This window comes from Oncorhynchus nerka, linkage group LG22, assembly GCF_034236695.1.
Source record: "Oncorhynchus nerka isolate Pitt River linkage group LG22, Oner_Uvic_2.0, whole genome shotgun sequence".
NCBI lineage: Eukaryota > Metazoa > Chordata > Actinopteri > Salmoniformes > Salmonidae > Oncorhynchus > Oncorhynchus nerka.
In genome coordinates this window covers 73,988,003-74,006,840 of record NC_088417.1, presented here as the reverse complement: position 1 = coordinate 74,006,840, position 18,838 = coordinate 73,988,003, and the positions used below count along the sequence as shown (strand labels likewise).

At 42.6% G+C, this 18,838-nt stretch overlaps 1 protein-coding gene and 1 pseudogene across 4 annotated transcripts; one reads left to right on the top strand and one right to left on the bottom strand.

Moving 5' to 3' along the window:
* Positions 1–94: 94 nt before the first annotated feature.
* Positions 95–17,182, bottom strand: dnajb13 (DnaJ heat shock protein family (Hsp40) member B13). Of its 4 annotated transcripts, none has more exons than XR_010460559.1 (9): positions 16,995–17,182; positions 16,753–16,856; positions 16,468–16,629; positions 16,194–16,351; positions 15,891–16,004; positions 9,329–9,442; positions 8,922–8,998; positions 1,310–8,165; positions 95–1,205 (listed from the first exon to the last, which is right to left on the bottom strand). XR_010460559.1 is itself a non-coding variant. In XM_029627979.2 (9 exons), exons 1-8 carry the CDS (start codon positions 17,060–17,062, stop codon positions 8,012–8,014), a joined length of 951 nt encoding a protein of 316 aa, XP_029483839.1. In that variant the 5' UTR covers positions 17,063–17,182; the 3' UTR covers positions 95–1,447. The 4 variants fall into 4 exon arrangements, 2 of the variants coding, with proteins under 2 accessions (XP_029483839.1, XP_029483836.1); XR_010460558.1 differs by having other exon boundaries at positions 95–1,447; positions 4,957–8,165; XM_029627979.2 differs by having other exon boundaries at positions 95–1,447; positions 8,012–8,165.
* On the top strand, positions 4,722–7,892 carry LOC115105685 (mitochondrial uncoupling protein 2-like; annotated as a pseudogene).
* Positions 17,183–18,838: the final 1,656 nt, after the last annotated feature.

Sequence of the window (18,838 nt, the reverse complement as noted above, 5' to 3'; positions counted from 1 at the left end):
CATGCCACAGAAGAACCCATTTCACAGTATCACAGCATTCCCTGTTACAACCCGGCTCAAAATTGTACCAAACAAGGGGAAACCACACACTCAGTAAAGGAATAACAAAATGAATTTATTCCATAAATAAAGTGAACACTCACAACAATAATCAGATGAGATATGAAGGTCAGTAAATTACACATCAACTGCCAAAGCCACAACAAAACAACCAACACTATGCATGGAGAGAGGAATATCTTGCTGAATGGGGAAGTAGTTGCTTTATGCCACAGCTGAGCTTTCACAGGTGTGCCCCATCAGCACTGACGACCCTTCTCCGCCCACCAATCTCCTGCAGGAAGTAAGCGCAGCAAAGCCCAGTAGACAGAGCAGGGAGGGGCCGTCACATCACTTTTTTCTCAATGTACCACACGCATACTGTATGTAGGGTATGTTGAGACATTTTTTATATTCAGCATCAGTACATCAAGGGGGATATAGTATTTTATCTAAGAAAGATATTTACATATATTTCAGGATGTTGTGTATCACAGGAAATAATCAGAATTCATATAAACAACAACTGTTTTGAAAACAGAGCATGTCCAAAAAAAGTGGTCTCTTGGCACAATTTACCACAGATCAGATATGGAGTAAATTGAGCATAGGGACAGGGTAGGGAAAGTGGGGTAAGTTGAGCCATGTCTTACATTCAGCATCACTGGGTCAAGGAAAATACAATATTATTTCTAACAAAGATATCCACACATATTTCAGGATGATGTGTATCCCTGGAAATAATCAGAATTCATGTAAAAGTTACTGTTTTGAAAACATAGCTTGTCCAAAAAATGTGATCTCTGGCCACGGGACAGGGTAAATTAAGCCACCTACACATTTCTGTATTGATAGAAATATTTCCCAAACACAATTCAACACAACAACAATCACTTTTGTGTATTTTAATAATTTTAAGCATCTTTTAAGCATCGTGAAGTTTTGATAACCATGTAAATCTCTCTAGGACATGGTGACTTTAGATAGAAGCATCATGAAACCTAACAATGTCAATTCAATTTGAGTTGGTGAAAATCTGTTTTTGGAGCCATCAGGTTTGAGGAGTTAGCAAGGTGACTTTGGTCAACTTGGGTAAACAGCGTCAGGTCAATCCACTGCTGGTGCTTCTTGTTGAGAGTTGCCCGCCAGGTCTCTGGAATCACCAGCTGCATTTAAGGGAAAGACCGAGTTAAACCAACATGAGCAAATATTAAAATTACCATTTACAAGCTTGTCATTTATTATTAAAAAATAATAATAATCTCAGCACTTTCCGAGACATGCTTTGGAGGCAGGAAGGACATCCCCCTCTTCTGTTGGTCTTCGCCACACCGGGGCAAGGACAAAAGCCTGGGGTAGATTACCAGGGACAGGCCGAACATGAGGCAGGAGGGAGCGCTGGAGGTACCTGTACGTCCAGGGGTTCATACATATACATGTAGAGAATACATAAGTGACAGCTACGGTATTAAGCATTCTCAGCACCATGAGAGCAAATCTACAGTCAAGCCGTGGCATGAAAGGTTAGTGACAGCTACTATATTTAGTTATGTAGCTGTAGCTATAGGACAAAAATGCATACGCCTATATGACAGATACAGGAAGGGAGAATCATCACGGAAGGGTTTTCATCTTTGCAAAGTACACACGGCATTTATGAAAAGCATGCATGTAAAGTTGTCTAGCATTCAATGCATGTCAGATCTAATGGGCAAATAGTAAGATTAACACTGCATATCTTCCCTTATTGTAAAGTACTCAAGCTTGCGAAATGTCAAGGGAATTGAATAGCCTACCTAACATAGCAGACCCATACGCATATGTAGATTGAAATGTAAGGCTAATATCACGATTTTCACACCATTAAACTAGCTAACATAATACATGTATTAGCTAATAAATGACTGATACTGCGAGATACATGTTGAATAAACCTGTGCCATACAATGGAACCGAAAATAAACTACTGTAGCATGCTAACGATACTGTACTGTAATGTAGCCTGCATCACATGCACACGATTTCACAACCACAAGCCATAACACTCCTGAACATCTAGTCAAATGGCTACCCAGACTATTTGCATAGAATATCCCTTTGAGCATGGTGAAGTTATTAATTCCACTTTGGATGGTGTATCAATACACCAAAGGCACAATCGTCTGTCCGAACTCAGTTGCCAGAGAGGAAGGAAACCGCTCAGGGATTTCACCATGATTGCACTAAAGTAATACGGCAAAAAAATGTGGCACAGCAATTCACTCTTGGTCCTCAATACAAAGGGTTATGTTTGGGGCAAATCCAATACAACACATCACTAAGTACCACTCTTCATATTTTCAAGCATAGTGGTTGCTGCATCATGTTATGAGTATGCTTGTAATCGTTAAGGACTGGGGAGATTTCAGGATAAAAATAATCTACTGAATGGAGCCACGCACAGGCAAAATTCTAGAGGAAAACATGGTTCAGTCTGCTTTCCACCAAACACTGAGAGATGAATGCACCTTTCAGCAGGACAATAACCTAAAACACGAGGCCAAATCTACACTGGAGTTGCTTACCAAGGAGACAGGGGAGGTTCCTAAATGGCCGAGTTACAGTTTTGTCTTAAACTATGGCAAGACTTGAAAATGCTTGACTATTTGCACATTTTGTTACGTTACAGCCTTATTCTTAAATTGCTTTTGTTTCCTCATCTATCCACACATAATACCCCATAATGACAAAGCAGAAATAGGTTTTCAGAATTTTTTGCAAAAGTAAATGTAAAAAACGGAATTATGACATTTACATAAGTATTCAGACCTATGAGACTCGAAACTGAACTCAGCAATATCCTGTTTCCATTGATTCTACAACATGATTGGAGAGTCCACCTGTGGTAAATTAAATTGATTGGACATGATTTGGAAAGGCACACACCTGTCTATATATGGTTCAACAGTTGACAGTTCATGTCAGAGCAAAAACCAAGCCATGAGGTCAAAGGAATTTTCCTTAGAGCTCCGAGACAGGATTGTGTCGAGGCACAGATCTGGGGAAGGGTACCAAAACATTTCTGCAGCATTGAAGGTCCCCAAAAAAACTGTGGCCTCCATCATTCTTAAATGGAATAAGTTTGGAACCACCAAGACTCTTCCTAGAGCTGGCCATCCGGCCAAACTAAGCAATCAGGGGAGAAGGGCCTTGTCAGGGAGGTGACCAAAAACCCAATGGTCACTCTGACAGGGCTCCAGAGTTCTTCTGTGGAGATGGGAGAACCTTCCAGAAGCACAACCATCTCTGCAGCACTCCACCAATCAGGCCTTTATGGTAGAGTGGCCAGACGGAAGCCACTCCTCAGTAAAAGGCACATGACAGCTGCTTGGAGTTTGCCAAAAGGACTCTCAGACCATGAGAAACAATATTCTCTGGTCTGATGAAACCAAGATTGAACTCTTTGACCTGAATGCCAAGAGTCACGTCTGGAGAAAACCTGGCACCCTACGGTGAAGCATGGTGGTGGCAGCATCATGCTGTGGGGATATTTTTCAGCAGCAGTGACTGGGAGACTAGTCAGGATCGAGGCAAAGATGAACGGAGCAAAGTACAGTGAGATCCTTGATGAAAACCTGCTCTAGAGCGCTCAGGACCTCATATTTGGGATGTCATGGTAAATGTGATATTTCAGTTTATTTCTTAAAAAAAAAAAAAAGTTTTAGCTTTGTCATTATGTGGTATTGTGTGTACAATAAGGCTCTAACGTAACAAAATGTGGAAAAAGTGAAGAGGTCTGAATACCTTCCGAATGTACTGTACCACAAAAGCCAGTGGTGCCTTATTGCTATTATAAACTGGTTGCCAACGTTATTAGAGGAGTAAAAAAACAATGCCAGATACCGGTGGTCTAATATGATATGATATTTTTTATTTAACCTTTATTTAACAAATTCTTATTTTCAATAATGGCCTAGGAACAGTGGGTCAACTGCCTGTTCAGGGGCAGAACGAACCTTGTCAGTTCGGGGATTTGAACATGCACCTTGCGGTTACTAGTCCAACACTCTAACCACTAAGCTACCCTGCCGCCCCAATATATCACAGCCAATCAGCATTCAGGGCTTGAACCTGAATGCTGATATAATTCAGCAATAATTATAATTAAGCAATAATAATTAAGAAATAATTAAGCAATAAGGCCTGAGGGGGTGTGGTATATGGCAAATATTCAAAGGGCTGTTCTTATGCACAATGCAACGCAGAGTGCTAAGACACAGCCCTTAGCCGTGGTATACTGGCCAAATATCACAAACCCCTGAGGTGCCTTATTGCTATTATAAACTGGTTACCAAAATAATTAGAGCAGTAAAAATACATATTTTGTCATACCCATGGTATATGGTCTGATATACCATGGCTTTCAGCCAATCAGCATTCAGGGCTCGAACCACCCAATTTATAATAAACCACCCAGTTTATATAATAAAACACATTACATGTTTGGTTGGAAGTTGTGTGGAATGGTAGAGGTGTGGCAATTGAATGGGCCAATCACAAGCAACTATAAGGTGTACGCGAGAACAGGGCAGGGCCAGTTTGGCTCGTATCCACCAACCAGCATGTGCTGAGAACAAACACAGCTGCCTTCTCATGACGTAACAGGGTTTAAGGGGTTATAAAAAACTGCTGTTGTTCTTTTACGGCTGTATCGACTAGGAATTCACGTGTTATCACGAGGTATCAGCACAAAAGGATTTCACCGGTTTTCCTAATCCAATTTTTACTCTTTTATTTAAGGTAAACAAACTTATGTTAATAGGCCTGTCAAAAGTTTACTGATGGAGAATGTAAAGTTAAATTGATGTCACTCGTTATGCTTTGATAGTGTTATTTTTCTTGTATACTGGTTGGTATTAGCATCAGCTGTTGACTAACCTGTAGCCGTCTTGTTTTTCAGAATTTGTAGTATGTTTTTAGGATACATCGTTTTTGAACGTTTTTCTATGGAAGAAAAAGGCAATCAAATCATAGTTGAAGGTAATTTCGACCAGAGAGACAGACGCCTTTAGAGAATCCTGATCTCTGCCTTCACAGTCCTGGTTCCCTTAAGTGACGGTAAAGTATTCATAATATACAGGAACTGGATAACGTTTAACTTCAAGTTCTTTTGCCCGATCTCCAGATGTAATGACCACTTTTTTTGTTTAGATAAACAGTAAGTTGAAAGGTCTTCAACTTTTAATTGTATTATAATTCAACAATTTTAATATTGGCTTGCCTGTTACTTAGAAGTTCATTGTTTAGTTTTCCGGTCGCTACATTTTATCCCTGCACGCACCGTGTTGATTAAATGGGTTGCTCATTGTCTGCTTCAGCATCGCGTGAACAGGGTACAGCTCTCCCTTTGACTAGTTATTTCCTGTCAAGCACTACTGAGTAGACTACAAAGTGAGGTCTGTTGAAGGAGTGGCAGCAAACTTGTTTCATGTGCTTTGGCCCCTTAAGCCCAGTAGGTCAACTGTAGGCTCCCATAGTCTAGTCACTTGAGTCAACATACAATTGTGATTTGGCAACATGTCAGTGACAATTATGAATATTGACATTGTAAAATTGTTGTCCCTCCTGTTTCAGAATTGGGTAGAGTTCCCTGTCTCGTCTTCACCTCATCAGTCTTCTTAAATCTTCACATTACATTCATCAGACCTGCGGATGTGCCCCCAACCGCTGCTGTGAAGTTTATTGGTGCTGGAACAGCGGCCTGCATTGCTGACCTATTCACCTTTCCATTGGACACAGCCAAAGTCCGGCTACAGGTAAGCCTAAGGAGCATGTGTTCTTTGTTGAAATGAACTGGTGGGGTCCTCTATTGTAGTATGATTTAATGGAGAATCCAAGCATTGCCCCCTTTAGCTGTTGGGGACCCAGGATGGTTACGACTGGTCACCGTTTCTCTGATGAAATCACCCGAAAGAACTCATTTGACAGGTCAAACGTGGCGAGCCATCATACTAAAAGGGATTAAGGGATGCTTGAGATTACTGCTGCATCAATCATATTGTCTCTAACTCATTATTACTGTCTTGGGTCCACATTTGGGAACTTGGTTGGTCCACAAAATGATACCCAAATCCATTACCGACCCAAGATGACCCCTTTCATTTTTGGTTAATTGGATTCACCTTATTTTATTTTGCCAACATTAAAACTGACTTGCGCCTTCTATTTCTTTCAATTTTGTCCCTCCTGACTTCCTTCCCCCAACTAAGTGGCCCAGGATGGTTAAGCCCTAGGAATTGGCAGGCCCTGGACCTAGCATTGTGGACACTAGTGGCTGGATTCTCCTCCCACATCTGCCAGTGCCTGTTAAGTCTCTCCATGCCCCTTTCGTTCCGCACAGATCCAGGGAGAGGGAAAAGGTGCGGCAGCTAGTCATGGCACTGTAGTGCGGTATCGGGGTGTGTTTGGTACCATCACCACCATGGTGCGTACAGAGGGTGCCCAGGAGCCTCTACAGCGGGCTGGTGGCAGGGCTCCAGAGGTAGATGAGCTTTGCCTCTGTCCGCATCGGCCTCTACGACTCTGTCAAGTCATTCTACACCAAAGGCTCTGACCGTGAGTACATGTCACATACTGTATATCAACCTTTTTATATTGATACTTATTCTCTATTGAATGTTACTCAAACTGTTCTGATTGCCCATTTCTCTCTTCAGATGTAGGGATTGGCAGTCGTTTGCTGGCGGGCTGTACCACTGGAACCATGGCAGTCGCATTAGCCCAACCCACAGATGTGGTGAAGGTGCGCTTTCAGGCACAGACTAGTTCCTCTGGGCTAAACCGGCGTTACCATGGCACCATGGAGGCCTACAAGACCATTGCCAAGGAAGAGGGCATCCGTGGCCTGTGGAGAGGTGGTTGTTTGCTTTATCACAAGGATCATTTGTGCCTTTGTCAAATGTTTTTGTCAGCAGTATTGCTAACATTTCCATCCCCACCTTGCAGGTACTGGCCCAAACATTGTCCGCTATGCTATCGTGAACTGCACTGAACTGGTTACATATGACCTAATCAAAGACCTACTTATTAGAAACACACCCCTGACTGGTGAGCCATTGCCTTGCCACATATTGTGCAGAATGACTGACTTTTAACTGTCATGCTTCCCTCTGGTATTGTGATGCCTCTCCTTAACCCATTCCATTCACCCAACAGATGACCTCCCCTGCCACTTCACATCTGCATTCGGTGCAGGATTCTGCACCACTGTGATTGCCTCTCCTGTGGATGTGGTGAAGACGCGATATATGAACTCTGCCCTCGGCCAGTACAGCGGCGCCCTCAACTGTGCTATTGCCATGGTGACCAAGGAGGGACCCCTTGCCTTCTACAAAGGGTAAGCCATGTGTTTTAGTTGCTAGGGAGTAGTCTCCTGGCTTGGGTTGCAACACCTTCTCAATCAGTGGTTTATTCGCTGTTGCTGCTTGCTTTGTAACATTCATGAATGTCTAACAACCTGGTCGTTTTATTTCCTTCTCCGGTTTATTTGAATTTTTGCCTGGATCTAAGTTGTCTCTATTCTCTCCCTACAGGTTCATGCCCTCTTTCCTCCGACTGGGCTCGTGGAACGTGGTGATTGTTACATATGAGCAGCTGAAACGTGCCATTATGGCTGCCCGCCAAAACTACACCACTCCTCTGCAGCCAATGGCCAGGTCTACAGTAGAGGGTGACCCTGTGCTGATGTGTTTTATTTTATTCAACAACAAAAAATGTGGCCCATGTAGTTTCCTTTTTAACTACTTTTCACTCACCTTTCACTCGAGTGTCTTTTTTAAGTACTAACTTCTGACAATAAAATATATTTTGAAGTGGCTTCTCTTATGCAAATAACTTCACAATCTCACCTGTACCTACTGGCAAAGAACACCATTCTCAAATAGGGGTCCAAGGAAGGAGATTTGCAATTAGGCTGTATTTAATGGCTGTTTACTCAGAAAGCTAGAGCTTGGTTGATCAGGTGTTTCTTCTCCGCCGAGAGCTTTTGAGGGAAGTGAATGTCGAACTGGATGATGAGATCTCCTCTCTGGGAGGGATCCTGGGACAGAGGCATGCCTTCTCCAGACACCACTTTGCTGTATTTTGGACTGGGTGGGGAAGTGAGAATTTTAGCATAGGTAATTTGAAGCTTTGACATACAAGAGATGTACACTTGCACCTTTGTCAAATCATGTATGAATTACATCCTTTAATTACTTTATAAAACTGCATGATCATGGTTTAGTAATCTTACAACAAGCAGGGTAGTTGCGAGTATAGTAGCATTTCCTAATCACAAATGGAACGGGCTTGGTACACTGCCAATTTGACTGGTACACTCAATGGCTGCCTGATATTTTAATTTGGAATGTTATCAACTAATGCTGGATTGCCATGATAATGTAGACTTCATTCAAATGTATGGATTTAAAAAAAAAATGTAACGTCAGTTGGGTCAACATCATGCCTCATTGCATTAGCGGAAACAAGACTGCTCAGGGCAGGCCTGGTTGTAGTGGGATGTTTGTCAAATTAAATGTTTTGTTTACCCTTAACTTCTAACCTGCTACATGAGTCAACCGGCAGACCTGCCCTGAGCAGCCTTGGTTCCCACTAATGCGATACAGCACAGAGCGAAGGGTGCGATTCCTGATTTTACTTCCTGGCATGTGTCTAGGTTCAAAATATACAGGTTAAAACATCCCATAACATTTTGCCACTATTCAACAAGGAACCAGCTTCCGTGTTCGGAATGACTGTGTGAATGGTAGCAGCACGAAGTGAAACTAAATCGTAGTGAATGTCAGCGAACAAATTGGGTACACCCCCCCCCCCCCCCCAAATACAGTAAAAGCACTACTCACTGCACAATGTCATTGATGGGGATATTGAGTATCCTGTCATCTAGTGTCTTCACTACAACAGCGAATCCAGTCAAAGCCTGTGGGAAGAGGAATATACTAATTGTGCGTTGAAAGACCTCAATGCTGAAGTATTTGGGAAGAAAAATAGATATTCTACTCAACATGGGAGACATATTTTGCCTACAAAATTATTGCTGAGATAACATGCTTAAGACTTAGTAACCAAGTCGGAACACAATAGTTCCACAGTAGATCTGCAAGAAATGATTCTTTAGTGACCCATTTTGACCTGGACAAAGCATCAGGTGACTCTTTGTAGGGACTTGCAGTGAGTTAAACAAAGCAGACTATTGAGTGAAACATGTTCTCTGTACTTTCCCTCCAGGGTCAGACTTGGATTTTCTCACCTTCTCCAGAGAGATCTGGGCCGTAAAGACCAGGTCATTGTGTTGCCTTGCAAACCGGGGATGACTCTTCTGCCGCACAATGAACACAATATCTGCAGGAATACTGTTGGGTCCCTGGGAGAAACAACCAGCTAAATGTGTTTACAATTAAACACTGGAGTGATAGATGTGCAGAAGATGAATGTGCAAGTAGAGATCATGGGGTGCAAAGGTGCAAAAAGAGATAAATAACAGTGTGGGGATGAAGTAGTTGGATGGGATATGTACAGGTGCAGTGATCTGTGAGCTGCTCTGACAGCTGGTGCTTAAAGTTAGTGAGGGAGATATGGGTCTCCAGCTTCAGTGATTTTTGCAATTCTTTCCAGTCACAGGCCGCAGAGAACTGGAAGGAAATGCTGCCAAACGAGGAATTGGCTTTGGGGGTGACCAGTGAATAATACCTGCTGGAGCGCAAGCTATGGGTGGGTGCTGCTGTGGTGACCAGTGAGCTGAGATATGGCGGGGCTTTACCTAGTAAAGACTTATAGATGACCTGGAGCCAGTTCCTTTGGCGACAAATATGAAGCGAGGGTCAGCCAACGAGAGCATACAGGTCGCAGGGGTGGGCAGTATATGGGGCTTTGGTGACAAAACGGATGGCACTGTGATAGACTGCATCTAATTTGCTGAGTAGAGTGTTGGATGCTATTTTGTAAATGACATCGCCGAAGTCAAGGATCGGCAGGATGGTCAGTTTTACGAGGGTAAGTTTGGCAGCATGAGTGAATGATGCTTTGTTGCGAAATAGGAAGCCGATTCTAGATTTAATTTTGGATTGGAGATTCTTAATGTTGGGGCGGCAGGGTAGCCTAGTGGTTAGAGTGTTGGACTAGTAACCGGAAGGTTGCAAGTTCAAACCCCCGAGCTGACAAGGTACAAATCTGTTGTTCTGCCCCTGAACAGGCAGTTAACCCACTGTTCCTAGGCCGTCATTGTAAATAAGAATTTGTTCTTAACTGACTTGCCTAGTTAAATAAAGGTGAAAAAAAAGAAATGTGAGTCTGGAAGGAGAGTTTACAGTCTAACCAGACCCCTAGGTATTTGTAGTTGTCCACATATTCTACGTCAACTGTCCAGAGTAGTGATGCTGGGCAGGTGCAATCAGTTGAAGAGCATGCATTTAGTTTTACTTGCATTTAAGAGCAGTTGGAGGCCACGGAAGGAGAGTTGTATGGCATTGAAGCTCCTCTGGAGGTTAGTTAACACAGTGTCCAAAGAAGGGCCAGAAGTATGCAGAATGGTGTCTGTCATCTGCGTAGAGGTGGATCAGAGAATCACCAGCAGAAAAAGCGATCACTGATGTATACAGAGAAAAGAGTCGGCCCGAGAATTGAATCCAGTGGCACCCCCATAGAGACTGCCAGAGGTCCGGACAACAGGCTCTCCGATTTGATACACTGAACTCTGTCTGAGAAGTAGTTGGTGAACCAGGCGAGGCAGTCATTTGAGAAACCAAGGCTGTCGAGTCTGCCGATAAGAATGTGGTGATTGACAGAGTCGAAAGCCTCGGCCAGGTCAATGAATACAGCTGCACAGTATTGTCTCTTATTGATGCCGGTTATGATATCGTTTAGGACCTTGAGTGTGGCTGAGGTGCACCCATGACCAGCTCGGAAACCAGATTTCATAGCAGAGAAGGTATGATGGGATTCGAAATGGTCAGTGATCTGTTTGTTAACTTGGCTTTCGAAGACCTTAGAAAGGCAGTGTAGGATAGATATAGGTCTGTAGCAGTTTGGGTCTAGAGTGTCTCCCCCTTTGAAAAGGGGGATGACCGCAGCAGCTTTCCAATCTTTGGGGATCTCAGACGATACGAAAGAGAGGTTGAACAGGCTAGTAATAGGGGTTGCAACAATTTTGGCTGATAATTTTAGAAAGAGAGGGTCCAGATTGTCTAGCCCTGCTGATTTGTAGGGGTCCAAATTTTGCAGTTCGTTCAGAACATCAGCAATCTGGATTTGGGTGAAGGAGAAATGGGGGACGTTTGGGCAAGTTGCTTTGGGGTGTGCAGGGCTGTTGACCAGGGTAGGGGTGGCCAGGTGGAAAGCATGGCCAGCCGTAGAAAAATGCTTGTCGAAATTCTCAATTATTGTGGATTTATTGGTGGTGACAGTCTTTCCCAGCCTCAGTGCTTCCCAGCCTCAGTGCAGTGGGCAGCTGGGAGGAGGTGCTCTTATTCTCCATGGTCTTTACAGTGTCCCAGAACTTTTTGGAGTTTGTGCTGCAGGAAGCAAATTTCTGTTTGAAAAAGCTAGCCTTTGCTTTCCTAACTGCCTGTATATTGGTTCCTAATTGGTTCCTAACTTCCATGAAAAGTTGCATATCACGGGGGCTATTTGATGCTAATGCCGTACGCCACAGGATGTTTTTGTGATGTTCAATGGCAGTCAGGTCTGGAGTGAACCACGGGCTATATCTGTTCCTGTTTTTTTTTAATTGAATGGGGCATGCTTATTTAAGATTGTGAGGAAAGCACTTTTAAAGAGTAACCAGGTATCTTCTACTGACGGAATGAGGTCAATATCCTTCCAGGATACCCGGGCCAGGTCGATTAGAAAGGCCTGCTCGCTGAAGTGTTTTAGGGAGCGTTTGACAGTGATGAGGGGTGGTTGTTTGACCGCAGACCCATTAACAGACGACAAAAGCAAAAGGCAGTGACCGCTGAGATCCTGGTTGAAGACAGCAAAGGTGTATTTGGAGGGCAGGTTGGTTAGGATGATATCTATGAGGGTGCCTGTGTTTTTACAGATTTGGGGTTGTACCTGGTAGGTTCATTGAGACTTTGTGTGAGATTGAGGGCATCAAGTTTAGATTGTAGGATGGCCGGGGTGTTAAGCATGTCCCAGTTTAGGTCACCTAACAGCACAAGCTCTGAAGATAGATGGGGGGCAATGGTGTCCAGGGCACAGCTGGGGCAGAAGGTGGTCTATAGCAAGCGGCAACGGTGAGAGACTTGTTTCTGGAAAGGTGGATTTTTAAAAGTAGAAGCTCAAATTGTTTGGGCACAGACCTGGATAGTAAGACAGAACTCTGCAGGCTATCTCTGCAGTAGATTTGCCCTGTTAGCAGCGCATCCATTCACCACTCTGTCCAGCGGGAAACTCTGCATAGTTGAAGTGTACCTATGATGAGAATTACAGGCCTCTCTCATCTTTTTAAGTGGGAGAACTTGCACAATTGGTGGCTGACTAAATACTTTTTTGCCCCACTGTATGTGCTCTTTAGGACCGTTACGACACCATTCACCTAGACGGTAAACGTCCACTCCAGCTATCGACTGTGCAGTCTCTGCAGGGCATTGGTCCTGTAAATGTCAAAGTCTTTGGAGAAGTTCACATGTCCATTCAGGTTGGTACCAGCACAGTGAGTGTTAACACGGAGAACACCGAAGCCATCCTTGGTCATCCATTCCTGGAGCAGGTACAGGCACAGGCACGCCTTGATTTTGGCAGCCAGAGGATTGTACTGTTTGGTGAGCAGGTGCCCTACTTCAACTCGAAGAACAGACCGAAGGTGCCTGTCATAAGAATAGTATGCACAGCCGTCTTGAATCATGATGTGAGAACATCGTGCCGGGGAATGCACACTTCCGGGAACCTGTCAGAGGATGACGTGGTGCTGAGCCCAACTAAAGGATTAATTGAGAAGCATCGTCTTCTGGTGGCACAGGTTGTAGTTGACGCACAGGCCAATAATCAAATCCCCATCAGGCTCTACAACCCAGGAACAGAGTCTGTGAAAGTAAAGAGGGGTGCTATCGCCGGATTCTTCCAGGCAGCAGATGTTGATCAGGCCACTGATATTTCTTCCATGTCACCAAAAACTAGTCTCGTCTCCCCAGCGGTTCCTGCTCACTTACAGTCGGTGTATATGGAGAGCTCTACTGTGCTAAGTGCAGACGAATGTTGTCATGGCATGCAAAAAGGACCAGACATATCATCTATGTGTGGACTACAGGGCTCTAAATGAGCGTACTATTAAGGATGCATATCCACTTCCTCGTATCCAAGGCACTCTAGATACCCTGTCAACGGCCAAATGGTTTAGCACTTTGGACTTAGCGTCAGGCTACTGGCATCATCATCCTGGGAAGGGATGTCACAGAGATACTCCAACGCCTGGCACAAGTGTTCGATCGGCTACGCCAAGCCAAACTGAAATTGAAACCCTCCAAGTGCTGTTTCTTCCGCCGACAGGTGTTTTCCAAACACGGCATCGCCACAGATCCCAGAAAATTCTGAAAGTCCAAGAATGGTCCCAGCCTACCTGTTTCAGAAGTCCGTCAGCCTGGCCTCGTACTACTGACGATTTGTCAAACATTTTGCTGCTGTAGCCAAGCCCCTTCATGAGCTTACAAAGAAGCATGCTCATTTCCGGTGGACGCCAGAGTGCCAGGAGGCGTTCAAAGAATTAAAGAAGATACTCACCACCACACTCGTCTTGGGCTATCCACTCAATGGTGCTTTGCTGGTGAAACTGTCGGCAATTTATTTAGAATTCAAGGCACACTTAACCAGCATGGCTACCACAGCATTATGCAGTGATACGCCATCCCATCTGGTTTGCGCTTAGTGGGACTATCATTTGTTTATCAACAGGACAATGACCCAAAACACACCCCCAGACTGTGTAAGCACTATTTGACCAAGAAGGAGAGTGATGGGGTGCTGCATCAGATGACCTGGCATCCACAATCACCCGGCCTGGAATTTGGAATGAGTTGGACCTCAAAGTGAAGGAAAAGCAGCCAACAAGTGCACAGCATATGTGGGAACTCCTTCAAGAATGTTGGAAAAGCATTCCAGGTGACTTCCTCATGAAGCTGGTTGAGAGAATGCAAAGAGTGTGCAAAGATGTCATCAAGGCAAAGTGTGGCTACTTTGAAGAATCTAAAATATATTTTGATTTGTTTAATATTTGTTTGCTTACTACATGATTCCATATGTGCTTTTCATAGTTTTGATGTCTTCACCATCATTTTTACAATGTAGAAAATATATATTTTTTAACTTTCAAAAACTTGAATGAGTAGGTGTGTCCAAACTTTTGACTGGTACTGTATATAGTTTCTTATTAACTCTTATTTTCTGAAAATGGCATTGTTAGTTAAGGGCTTGTAATTAAGCATTGCACGGTAAGGTCATGTTGTATTCAAATAACATTTGATTTGAACTAAGGGCATTTTACACTGTCAGAATTCACTTTCATGTCATTATGTGTTGGAACATCATGGGGGGCCTACAATGTAGTGAAATATAAAGACAATTTGAATATAAAGACAATTGAATATTATGTACACTGAAAAAATATATAAACATAACATGCAACAATTTTAAATATTTTACTGAGCTACAGTTCATTTAAGGAAGTCAGTCAATTTAAGTAAATTCATTAGGCCCTAATCGATGGATTTCACATGTCTGGGCAGGGGTGCAGCCATGGGTGGGCCTGGGAGGGCATAGGCCCACCCACTTGGGAGCCAGGGATTTATTACAGACCGAAATACTCCTCAGTTTCATCAGCTGTCTGGGTGGCTGGTCTCAGACGATCCCGCAGGTGAAGAAGCCGGATGCGGAATTCCTGAGCTGGCGTGATTACACATGGTCTGCAGTTGTGAGGCTGGTTGGACGTACTGCCAAATCCTCTAAAACGACGTTGGAGGCGGCTTATGGTAGAGAAATTAACATTCAATTCTCTGGCAATAGATCTGGTGTACATTCCTGCAGTCAGCATGCCAATTGCACGCTCCATCACAATTTGAGACATCTGTGGCATTGTGTTGTGTGACAAAACAGCACATTTTAGAATGGCCTTTTCTTGAACCCAGCAGAAGGTGCACTTGTGTAATACTCATGCTGTTTAATCAGTCTCTTAATATGCCACACCTGTCAGGTGGATATATTTTCTTGGCAAAGGAGAAATGCTCACTAACAGGGATGTAAACAAATTTGTGCACAACATTTTAGAGAAATAAGCTATTTGTGCATATGGACAATTTCTGGGATCTTTATTTCAGCTCATGAAAGATGTGACCAACACTTTACATGTTGCGTTTATATTTTTTGTTCAGTGTAGTTTACCAAGCTAGCAATTACTTCACACTGGAAAAGGTTAAGCTACACTAAAGCTACCCTTTAGTGTAAAAAAACATAGTTTGAAAAAGTAGTTAATGAAATGATATGTATATCGGACATTTCAAAGACAACTTTGATGCAAGAACAGATCAGTTTGGTCATATGTTAACAGAATGCCTATTAAAGACAAATAATGTTTCAATTGAGAATTAGGAATTAGGCAGGTCTGAAGCCAAAAAAAGAAAGGAAATGATTGCCTACTAAACACTACCTAGATATGAATTGTGATTAACTACCACCAAGTTATCACTACTCCCCAACACTAGTGGCTAAGTTATATCTATAGAAGATAAACACAGACACCCCGCACGACTAGATATTTACGTGTACAAACATTAATGTGGCAGGTTGGAGCCCCTGAGGGAACTAATGCCTGATGATTATCTTACCTGATCACCCTCCTTTGGGAATGTTATCCTAGTGTCTTCATTCCATCCTGGTTTTACAATGATAGTCAATATTTTGTCCTTGATACTGGATGTGTGTCCATCTTCATTCATGACCTGGTTCAGAGATTGAGCAAATTTACACTGAATCTGATACTGGTTACCTGAAGTAAGCAGTACGGCATCTGAACAGAATAACAATGTTTAAAGTTAGAGCTTTTCTTTTTTAAATACTCAATATAGGCCTATAGGTACGTTGATTGAAGGACATCTCAACACTCATCAGGCATTATGATCCCATCTTACCCTACGAGATATTTTGATCTTTTTGGTACATCCATAGAAGAGGTCTTCCAAGGCCAAGTGAAGGTCCCTTTCAATGGGGGAGTCTTGTGTTTTCACTCCTCTTCCTCGCAGGCCTCCAAACCCAATGGCCACTTCATTCCCATCTTTCATGTGGAAGTCTGAAGAGGGAAGCATTATCATGCAAGATAAGAGTAGTCATTACTATGGAGATCATTTAGATAATTCAAATAAATAAAACTTATGTAAAGAAAATACTGAATGTTATTTTTCCTACCTGCGAATGGGTTGTCACCTCCAAAAAACTGCCTGAATATCTTGTCTGGGTTTCCATGGTAGATGTATCCTGATGTCCAAGCTCCAGTCTCCCCAGACTGAAGTGGGATACCTCCTTTCAGACCCTCTTCTCCAAACTTGTCATAGGTTGCCTTTTTTCGAGCTGAAAAATAAATATTGTGGACTTATCATTTTATGTGACCTGACGTCTCTGAAGATTTCCCCAAACAGCACTGAACTGATCGTGGCAGCGGTTACACTGATGATTGTTGTAACGTTTACTTACGGTCACTCAAAACATCATAGGCCTCCGCAAGTTGATTGAATTTTTCATAGGCACCCGGTTTGCTGTTTGTGTGAGGATGGTACTTCAAGGCAAGTCGTCGGTATCTACAGGGGCAAAAAAATACAGCTAAGCATTGTTGTTTTTATGAAAACTTATCTAGTAGGCTAGCTAATGTAATGTATGTAAAAAATGTTTTAGCTTTTGTCATTTTGAGACAAAGATAAAAAAGTAACTAATCTTACGATTTTTTTATGTCTGCATCTGTTGCATTTCGATTTATCTCCAATGCTGCATAATAATCCCTCCCCATTGTCGATTAAAATAAAATGAACATGTAATATGAAAAGCTAAACAAATATAGAAAGCTAACTAGCTAACGTTACTGTTAGCTAGGTCTTACAGTAAGAAAATAAAAACATGGGATGGACAATTGTTTGCGGTTTCTGTATTTGGTTGCCATAGATGCGCGACGCTTTAAATGTATTTATTGGGAGTTGCCGATGGATGGCGCCAAATCAAAGGTTTACAACCCCTGTAGTCACCGTGCACCTTCGCCTCTAACTCTTTCACAACACATACCGAAGCACTGTCAGCCAGGCCATGAACACGTCAGCCGCTGGTTGTGCTTTATCTACGCAATCAGGCAATAAACCGTTAATCCATTGATAAATCAATGTACTGAAAACATGTATTTACCTTATTCTTGCTTTTAGCATCCGATGAAGCCATTTCTACACCAAGAATAAACCAACCAATTGGATTTTAGATTAAATATTTTATTTGAAGCTACAACAGCAAAGTATATGTCCTACATTCATCCAAAATGAATTTATATTTTAAAAAACGTGATGAAAAAAAGATGAAACGGTAGATGTCAGAAGAAGTATGATGACAGTTGAGGTAAAAGGGTGGGGTGAACAGTCTTTGCTCTCACTAGGTCATCTGTGCCATCAGTCCCTCTAGCTCTGGACGTGCCTTGAAACGGGCTTGGTAATCTGCCTCTGTGTGCTAGGGGAAACAGAAAAGCAAGTGTTATGATATTGAACAGTTCGTAACAAAATAAATGTACATAGATATAGGATATGATCCATGTGCAAAAGAAAAGTCATGCAGAGGTCAACACAGACAGAATATGCTCACTGGCTTTACAGAGAGTTGAAACCCCTGTGGCTGATTCTTCAACATAACCTCCATAAAGATGGGGAATAATGTGGTGTTTAGTTGGCTGAGCTGTAAACAAAATCCTTATCAATGCTCTAGAGTGAAAAGTTATGTCATGCAACTGCCAAAAGTTCAGAGAACACATTACTAACACTCAAAACACTCCATTACCTGAACAATTCGCTCATGGGTCTTGAGGATGGCGTCTACATACATCTTGGTCGGTCCCTTGCTCCGGCAATGACCATGACTTCTGTGCTCTTAGTGGGCAATGCATAGCTGAGATGAGGAGAATAGTTAGTTCATCCCTTTAAGGTTTGTTAATTAATCAATAAATAAAATACCTTGGATGATGTAATCCCATGCTATGCAAGAGGGCCAAATATGTGCCTCCTATTGAAGCATTATGAACTTTGCAACAGACATGGATATTTGGGCCATAAAATCACTGAGCAAAAAAAGGCAAGCATGATGTAAAATGTGAACCTGGTATTACACCTGATTATAGGCTACTAAAGCCAACGACGTATCGCTGCACCACAGTTTTATTGAAAAGTGTTAAAAAAACTGCTCTGATATTCACACGCTGATATTTATTGCTAACCAACAGATGTCACTAATGTGCATTGTGAACAGATAAAGAACCTCAGAGTAATGAACTCTTTTTCAGGCACAATTTGGTGAAAGCGCTGAAAGCCTTCAGAAATCCTCAGTTCCCCATCACTAATATAATCCCTTCCTAAGGCTTTCCTATAAAGTCTAAATGTATACACATAGTAGTAACTTATTATTGTTATTGGGGGAGGACTTACCCTGAATCGGAAGTTTATCTGATACCGATGCCCTTAAAATAAAATTAACAGACATCAAGAGGTAGCTAGCTACCACCCATAGACTTAGACACTGCATCATTGGATCTGTCCTA

Coding starts and splice junctions, on each gene's coding strand:
- dnajb13 (XM_029627976.2), bottom strand. CDS start 17,062: ATGGGGAGGGATTATTATGCAGCATTGGAGATAAATCGAAATGCAACA. Junction 16,630..16,752: donor CTATGATGTTTTGAGTGACC/GTAAGTAAACGT, acceptor TTTATTTTTCAG/CTCGAAAAAAGGCAACCTAT. Junction 8,999..9,328: donor CCCAGATCTCTCTGGAGAAG/GTGAGAAAATCC, acceptor CTCTTCCCACAG/GCTTTGACTGGATTCGCTGT.